At 39.0% G+C, this 9434-nt stretch overlaps 1 protein-coding gene across 1 annotated transcript in view; it reads left to right on the top strand.

Annotated features, from left to right (window-relative positions):
• Nucleotides 1–4626: 4626 nt before the first annotated feature.
• APBB1IP (amyloid beta precursor protein binding family B member 1 interacting protein) overlaps nt 4627–9434 on the top strand; it is a 68913-nt gene continuing 64105 nt past the window's right edge. The window contains exons 1-2 of the mRNA XM_014589122.2: nt 4627–4733; nt 6948–7035. Of these exons, the coding sequence (XP_014444608.1) occupies nt 4662–4733; nt 6948–7035 (160 nt within the window). The 5' untranslated portion in view covers nt 4627–4661. The remainder of the gene's footprint in view (nt 4734–6947; nt 7036–9434) is intronic.

The following is a 9434-nucleotide window of genomic DNA, read 5'->3' on the forward strand; positions in this document are numbered from 1 at the left end:
CAAAAATATATATATACAAACATATATGTATATATATACACATATATGTATATATATACACACACATATATATGTGTATATATATATATCCTTGATATATATACACACACATATATACACACACACACACACACATATATATATATATCAAGGAAAACTTCCTGCAAGATCGTTGACTAAAGGAACCAGGCATGCTGGCATGCTTCCCTCCCTCTCGCAGCAAAGAGTCAACAGGAAAGGGTAAACATTTTATATTTACCCAGAATAGTTGGGGAAGGCAAGTTCTGGAGTACAACAGGAAGTAGCAGATGAGTACTCCAAGCAGAAGTGCATGGAGACCAGGATGGACATATAAAGAGGAGACAGGGGGACCAGCAGGTGGCATGGTGACTAAGGTGCTGGACATTCCCACATGGCCAACCATGGTTCAAGTCCCAGACCTGTTGGCTTTCTTTCTCTGGTCAAATTAAAATAAATGAATGAATAAATAAATAAATAAATAAAAAAGAGGAGACAGAAGCACCTTGCAGCTACCTCCCCATCTCCTCCCTTGGTAGCAGCTCAGTGACAGAGGGACTTCTCACAGTGGGAAGAGATGAGCGGGAGAGTCCCCAGCAGACCTCATTGATGTCACAGACATCTGAAGTCTTTACCACAAGGGAATCCTATATTCCTCATGGGCCCTGCGCCCAGCCGGGGGAACTACCAGGAAGTCCGCATTACTATATGTCCTCAGAGGGAACCCAGTCTGTCCTCAACCCTCTTCTACCCAGTTAGTTATTGCACATTACTGCCTTGCGGACTCGCCCACCCAGGCCCACAGTCAGTACTGCAATCCTGTGCAGTACATCTCAGTGATGAGAATGGCCTTACCAAACTGAGGCCTGTGGAGACAGGCTGACTGACCCACACACAGCACACCGGCACCAGGAGTATTCCCACTTGCCCACAACTGACCTAAGCAGCTGATGACCCAGTCTCAGGTTTGAGCCACACTCGGAGCCAGAGGAGCAATTCCACCCACCCACAACCCACCGTGCCTTTAAGAGTGCTGGATCTTAGCTGGTGAACCAGCCCCATAAATCCCTAATGTCAAGGCTATTATAAAGCACAAAAACTGAAGGAATTAATCATCACTAAATCAGTCTTGCAAGAAATGCTTAAAGGAGTCACACATCTAGAAATGAAAGGATGGTCAGCCAAACACCTAGCGAAACAAGAATCCATGTGTATCTGAGGTGGGCCCAGCCCTGCCTATTTAATCGGAAAGCCTCTGACCCAAACTTCTCCTTCCAGCCCAACACCTAGCAAAACGAGAGGAAAGAACAGCCCTTCATCATAGACAGACAGTACAATGGAACTCACAGAAATCTCAGATAAAGAATTTAGAATATTCATAGTGACAAAGCTAACAAAGATGCAAGACAAGACAGACAACAAACTCCAGAAGATGCAGGAGAAAAGAGACAATGAGTTCCAGGAGGTGAGGAGGTTCTTGCATGATCTGAAAGAAGAAATACACCCCATAAAAAAAGAATCAAATGGAACTGTTAGAGATGAAGGCTGTAATGCAGGAAATTAAAACCTCCCTTGAAAGTAGTAAATGCAGATTATATCATGCAGAAGTTCGAATCTCAGATATAAAAGACAGAACCTCTGACCTAGAAAAAATACACCAAAAAGACTGAGAAAATAACTCCCTCCAGAAAAATGAGAATAATATATGAGTAATACTAGATACTGTTAGACGTCCAAACATCCAGATGATCAGTATCCCAGAATGTTGAGGAAACTAATAAGGACATTGATAATCTATTCTGTGAAATGCTGGAAGAAAACTTTCCAAATCCAGAGAGGCATTCAAATATCCAGACCCAAGAAATACAAAGGAGCCCACATAGAATCAACCCAAGATCTTCTCCAAGGCACATCATAGCCAGATTGGCCAAAACCACTGGCAGAGACAAGGTACTAAAATTGACAAAAGAAAAATACCAAGTTACTTTCAAAGGATATCTCATCAGGCTAACATCAGATCTCTCTTCAGAAACAATGCAAGCAAGGAAGAAATGGGAAAATATATTCAAGACGTTAAGGGAAAAACAATATCAACCAAGAATACTGTACCTGGCAAGATTATCCTTCATATGGGAAGAAAAGCCCAAAACATTCTCAGATAAACAAAACCTGAAAGAATTTACCAACACCAGACCAGCTCTTCGAGAAGTTCTGAGGATAGTGCTATACCAGGAAACCTAAAGACAGACAGAAATAAGAGGGGAAAAAATGACCAAGAAAAACTTAATGGTAGGGGTAAGTTCAGAAATGTCAATAATAATGTTGAATGTTAACTTCCAGTATTTTAACTTCCAGAAAGATCAGACCACAGTAACACTGCAAATTCAATGAAAGAGAGATTACATGAGACTGAACTGGTGAAACAGAATTCTATGACTTTTGTCTAAAACATATTGATTTTCTTCGTTGCTTTGTCTTCCAGATTTAAGGATTTTGCTTTTCTTTTTAGTGGTTGTTAAGTTCAGAAATTTAAAAAAAAAAATTTTTTTTTAATTGAAACAGAAACTTTTCTCCCTTCCTAACCCCTTTGCAATTAGAAAATATTTGTACCGAACTGGTGAAACAGAATTCTATGACTTTTGTCTAAAACATATTGATTTTCTTCGTTGCTTTGTCTTCCAGATTTAAGGATTTTGCTTTTCTTTTTAGTGGTTGTTAAGTTCAGAAATTTAAAAAAAAAAATTTTTTTTTAATTGAAACAGAAACTTTTCTCCCTTCCTAACCCCTTTGCAATTAGAAAATATTTGTACCTCTTTTTTTGAGAGAGATTTTCGCTATAGGGTGCATGCGCTCACCAGACAGACAGAGAGAGACATAGAGACAGAAAGTGAGAAATCACCCCTGAGAGGGGATGGTCACACCGCAATCCCTTCTCCTCCATTCTCCTCTCGGGATCTTGGGCACACACGCACACTAACCCGGCATGAGGTTTAAGGGTCCAGGACGCAAACCGTGGTCGACTACGTGGGAGTCCAGTGACATAGCCATTACGCTAACTGCTGGTTCCCAGTTTGTACCTCTCTTTAGTAAAAGGGGGAATGAGAGAGAAAAAAAAAAGTTTCAGAAGAAAATTACAGTGCTCTTGTCACTAGATTCTAGTTTTGTCCATATTTTTAGTTTAAGATCCTTTGTGAATCAATAAAATGTGAAAAAAAGTTTAGTATGGAAGGGAGGGAGGTGAAGAGGGAAGGAAAAAAAACAGGTAAAAGTATGCTTAATTGACAAAAAAAATGAGAAGCTATTTGCTGATGATAATGTACACAGTAATATCTTTGTCTTGACAGACATTCATGGTATTTGTGCTAGAAAAAGAAATGTACACTGTAAAGACCTGATAAATGTACATAAATAAATAAATAAATAAATAAATAAATAAATAAATAAATAAATACCATCCTTATCTGGGATATAAGCCAAAATAATAATAATCATAGTAATAATCATAATCCTCTATACTTACCAGACTTTGTAGTTTGAGCCATCATTGGCATTAATGTTAAAGTGTTTAGAGCATTTGTGACCTTAGAAACTGTCTATGGTGGAGCCAATGATGGCATAGTGGTTAAGGACTGGACTCTCACATGGCTGACCATGGTTGAGTCTGGGACCCAGAGGCTTGAGACTCACACCAGGCGCATGTGTGTGCATGTCCAATTCTCCAAGAGGAGAATGGAGGAGAAGAAACTGTGGTGTGGTCATCCCCCCTAAGGGCAGATTTCTCACTTTGTCTCTCTCTGTCTCTCCAACAAGAGCATAGGCCCTATAGTGAAAATTTCTCTTAAAACAAAAAAGGAAGAAACTGTCCATGGCAAGCTCCTCATCTTACAGATGAAACGGTGGATTCTCTTTGCCAAATAACACACTACTAATTAGTGGCTGAAGGAAGACCAGTCACATCTCCAACTTTCCTAGCCAACCTTGCTCTTAGAAAAGAAAACAGCTAATTATGCCTCACAGGAACATCTCACCCTTATTTTACTGCAAAACTGTCCCTCTCATAGATAATTTCTTCATTTGGTTGGGGGGGGTGGTTCATAATGCAAAAATGTTTTATTTCTCCTTCTTTTTATTTGATTGTGTGACCGTTTGGGTTATAAGTGTTCATCACCCAGTACATCCCAATGAATGTATCAAGAGCTGCTATTTCAGAGATGTCTTTGTAAAGCAAGAATCATCTGGTAAATATGCTTACTCACTCCTGATGTATCTTTTTTGTGTAGGTTTTTAAGTGGAGGTGAAATTCTACACTCCTCTGACACAATTATCTGTGGTAGGAGGCTTTCTCTTTTTCTAACCAGGTGTACGATGATGAGGTGAATTCCTGCATAATATTCACTTTTCCCACTTGTCCCCAAAGAGACTTGTCTAGTCTGGAAAACCAAAGCTCAGCTGTTGCTCTAAGGCAGTCCGCAAGGTATAGAAGCCAGGCTGGAATTTCAGGCTGAAATGAACCTTCCTCTCATTGTTCACTTCTCAACTCACCTGCCTGTGGATGGGGCTCTTGGAGAAAAGAAAGAGACATGACAATTATGCTGGGATCAAGCCTCTATAGGCTGTAATACTTGGGCTTCTTCCTTTTTCAGATGGTCGAGTCAAATGAAGATATAGACCAAATGTTCAGCACTTTGCTGGGAGAGATGGCTCTTCTGACCCAGGTGAACTCTTCTTCTTAACTTCCAAACTAGGAAAAAAAAAAAAATGGTGCTACAGAATTTGATTTTTAACCTGACAAGAGAGTTATCTTAAAGGAAGGAAGGAAAAAAGGAAAGATCGGGGGCAGGGGTGGGTGAGGAAGAAAGAAGTTAGTTAGTTGAGGTGGACAATATTATGTATTCCTATTATATATTCCTACTATAACAATGACAGTGGTATGGGAGGGGGGCGTTTCCCTAATTCGACCCTTCTGAATCCAGTTCATGTAATACTTCAGCCACACACACACTCTGTTATAGCAAGGCTCATGCTCATCTTAGCTCAATATTTGCTTACAGAGGAATTTTCCCCAAACAACCACGACTACTGAGCAATCTCCTCTGTGGCTGTGCACATGAAAACTAGCCTAGATAGTAGTATCATCTTTAGCAAAGATTATCTTACCAATCTTTGAGGAAATGTGATATTTTAGAGGACTAAATAGGAATTATTGTGACCTCCTGATTAGACTGTAAGAACTTAGTCTCTCAAAACAGTTTGCAAGCCACTTAACCACAGGCTGTAGGTCCAAGAAAGGCCACTGATATTGAGACCAGAGTAACTCAGAGGCCACCCGATTGACAGCTACTGGAACCCAGCAGCTGCCAACACAAGGGCCACTGCCCCAGGTTACAAAGTCAGGAAAGCTCTCACACATGAGATTCAGAGGATGGTCATGTCATCACATACTGCTACAATATCGAATAAGAATAACCTCATAGTCCTAAATAAGATAGGGATTGTAAATGTTTCCTAAAAAGAAATGGAGATTAGTTTATGTTCTAAAAAATATATATTTATTTTAGGAAAATGTAAGCCAATTTTAGTTAGCATCTACTTTGTGTTCCCAATAAAATCCAAGAAAGTCGAAGTCTATGAAAGAAGACAAAACATGAGACAATAGACTTAGAAGAAAAGGCACTGATTAAAAGCCGGGTGCCAGGATGGTAACCTCATTTGTAAAATGACGATTTCTCTTTCCTCCTTGATGGGCGAGAGTTTGACTGAACATTTGTGGTCTCCCTCTGTCCATTCCACTCACGTCTGCTGCAAGTGATAGAAATGACTGTTCAAATTGGTCAGAGTCTGGGATTTTCTTGAGACCACAACTGAAGATTGTCACTGGACTCAAGAATAGGAAGGAGGCCCCTCAAGTGTCTTGGGCCTGCCTTCACTCAAAGCCCCATTGGTTTTCCCTCTTTCTTTGTGCCCCTGTGGATGTAATCACAGGGTTTACTAGGCTAGTACAGCTCTCCCAACAGCGAGGTCCCACGATTTCAGGGTAAGGAAAAGGCCCTACTTTGTCCTCAGGTCTAAATTCTCTTCTTCAATTGGGCCATTATCAATTGCTATTTGAGATTATTGGATATTTTCTCAGCCACTAGAAAAGCTTCTGTTTTGATTTTTGTTAGTGAATTACGTGCCTTCGCTAGCATTTAAAAGCTACATGTGCTTGAGAGGGGTCTCTGATCCTCTACTTGCAACCAGATGAAGTCAGTATCAAACCCAAGTTCAGCTGCTTGCCACTCAATGGCTGACACTCGAGAGACAAGCTTTTGTGGAGAATAAAGGTGGCTTTATTCAGGAAGCCAGCAACCTGGGGAAGAGAGCAGGCTTGTATCTAAAAACCATCTCCCAGATCAAATTTAAATTTTACCAGTCATGGACCTTTTTAAGCTGAGAATAAAAGAAGCAAAGCATATTAGTTTGCTTCACCCACTGATCTAAAACCAATTAATGAATTTCTTTGTAGTCTCTTTCACTCAATTGTTTGTCCTGCTGTTTGTCCCATAGTCTGTCCTTCAGGCTCCCCTTTTCTAGGCAATTTTTAAACATGAGTGATGCAGCAATAATACAAATAGGCCCACATAGAAAGGACCTGGGTTCAAGACCCAGGACCTCCTTGTGCATACCAGGCACAAGTGAGGATCAGACTGGCTAGGGGTGGATTGCAGCATGAAGGCTCTGTTGGTAATGCTGGTATGTCTGTCTCTCTATATAGCTATCTCTCTCAGAAGAAATAAATAAACTTTCAAAAAATAATATGGTTTTAGAAAAACACTTTTAGAGAGAAAATGTGTGTTTTTAAAAAATGGTTTTTAACTTGCTGATTAAAATGTGCTACAGAAATGTTAGTATTATGAATAACTTTGGGGGTTGGGATTCTGTTTTCACAGGATTTAGGAGTTGACACTCTTCCTCCTCCTGATCCGAAACCACCCAGAGCTGAATTTAATTACAGTGTGGGTTTTAAAGATTTAAATGGTAAGCCAAACAATTTGTCTTCTTAAGATACTTGAAATTATGATGATGACTAAACTTGGAATGAATAATGATTTGCCACATAAACATATTTCATGTCAGTCATTTTCATTAAGAGGGTAACGTCATGAAGTTTCCAAAAAGCAACATATTTTTATGAAATTACAAGAGAGAACACATAATTTACACATATGAACAGGATGAGTAGGAACAGTGAAGATTTCGCCTCACCACACTAGTAATAAACTTACAAGCAGTTCCATTAAAATTAAATGTTAATCTCTATTTCAGTTCAGCTGTAGTTGACTAATGCATTCTAAGCACTGATTCAGTGCTAAGTAGCAGAAGAATACTGAAAATGATGCAAGTAAACAAACCCAGCAATATATAAGCAGAACAGTGTTAAAAGTACAGTAATAAGAAACCTGTAGTTTGGGTATAGGACAAGGCCATTAAAAAGTACTGGTCTAGGGACCAGCAGGTGGCGTGGTGGTAGAGGGCACTGGACTCCCACATGGTTCGAGTCCCAGATCTGGCGGTCCCAGATCTGGCGGCTTGCTTTCTCACTTTCTCTCTTTCCTCTCTTTCTCTCCTCTTTCTCTCTCTGTCTTTCACTGTCTCTCACACTGCCCCTTTCTGGTCAAATTAAAATAAATAAATAAATAAGTTAAATAAAATAATTCTTTATAAAAAGAAAAGTACTGATATATACAGAAAATTTAATCTGTTGGGAATTAAATTAGAAATAGATGTTTTATTGTCTTCACTTTAGAACATTAAAATAAGTTAAACGCATTTTGCCTGAAGTCATTCAGAAAGTTAATGACAAACTTCAGAATGGAATCCATTTCTATCTCACTCCCCAATTCCCTATTACTCAATATTATATTCATTGACTTAATTAACCTGTGTTAATACATTTTATCTATCTGAATAAGTCCAGTCATTTATTAATATTTAATGTAAAAATTGAATATATTAAATTTGCCTTGGAAATCGGTGATATAAATATTATGGGGATTTTTATCCCTAAAATTTTCATAAAGGATTAAAAAGCTTTTGTTTATATGTCAGCAGTCAAAATGCAGCTGAATACATTAGGAAATTATAAAAAATGTTTTCTTAGTTCTATACATATTCTCTTTGAAACCTGCTAAATTAATTAATTTTTTAAGAAAGTTATATGTAAAAATAAATGGCTTAGAAGAAAGTAAGTCCTATTTACACATTTAGGAGAGCCAATCTTTAGTCTAGTACCATGCATTAACGTAATATGCTACATGGCATTTAGGCTGATCATGTTTGGTGACATTTCACGAAGCTTTCTGTTACTGAGAAGGCTTCGTGTCCATTGCTCCGGGTGCCTTTGGGTCATCCAACACAGAGCAGCTAAAATTCTCTCCCACATGGGTCACTTCCATCCTGCCTATCTTTTGTTCAGGACATTCACCACCTGATGTGTGCCTGGTCATCAGCACATCCCACTAACTGCCCTTCAGCACCACTCCTGCTGCACCCCACAGTCCAGTCGGCCCTTAGGATCACAGTCTGGTCTACTTCAATCATCTTACAATGAAAAAATTCTAAGGGCATCTCCGCCTCCTCACTCTGAAAATCCATGTCTGCCTTCTTTTTTTCCCCCATAGGGCGCATGCGCTCACCAGAGAGACACAGAGATGGAAAATGAGAAATCAATCCCCCTACTAAGGGAGACAGCCACACTATCCCTTCTCCTTCATTCTCCTCTCAGGACTTGGGGCATGCACACACACAGGTCCAGCGTAAATTTCAAGCCACAAGGTCCAGGACTCGAAAAGGTGGGACATATGGGAGTCCAGCACTTTAACCATCACACCATGGATAAAGTGGCTGGCTGGCCCCATGCCCATTTTCTTAAACGTTGACTATGAACCCATTATTTTTGTATCAGGTCTTTTACTATTTGATCTCATAATTTTTTTTTTACTTCTTTACACCTTTGATGCTTTAATTCCTGCTAGTTATTATTAACTGCTCTTTCTTTTTTTTTATTATTATCATAATCTTCTTTATATTACATTGGATTACATATAACTTTACATTGACTTCCATTGCTTTTTCAAAAGGGAATGCCATGCATGTCAGTCAATACAGAGGCATCGATCTCCCCGCTTTATCATTCAAAGTCTTTTCCATGCATTTCCCAATAATTATTATTATTATAATTTTTTAAAACAGTCAATCACTATTTCTCATTTTGCTTGTTAAAAGACTTCACCCATCATGAAATACTTCCCAGACCAGTCCAGTTGAGAATACTATACACGTCATCTTCAACAGATAATAAACCATATCTGTTTCTCACTAACATCCCCTCTATTGTTCACTTGCTATCTTTCTCTATCCTCTTCTCTTTTTTTTTT

This window comes from Tupaia chinensis, unplaced genomic scaffold (assembly GCF_000334495.1).
Source record: "Tupaia chinensis unplaced genomic scaffold, TupChi_1.0 Scaffold000001_1, whole genome shotgun sequence".
NCBI classification, from domain to species: domain Eukaryota; kingdom Metazoa; phylum Chordata; class Mammalia; order Scandentia; family Tupaiidae; genus Tupaia; species Tupaia belangeri.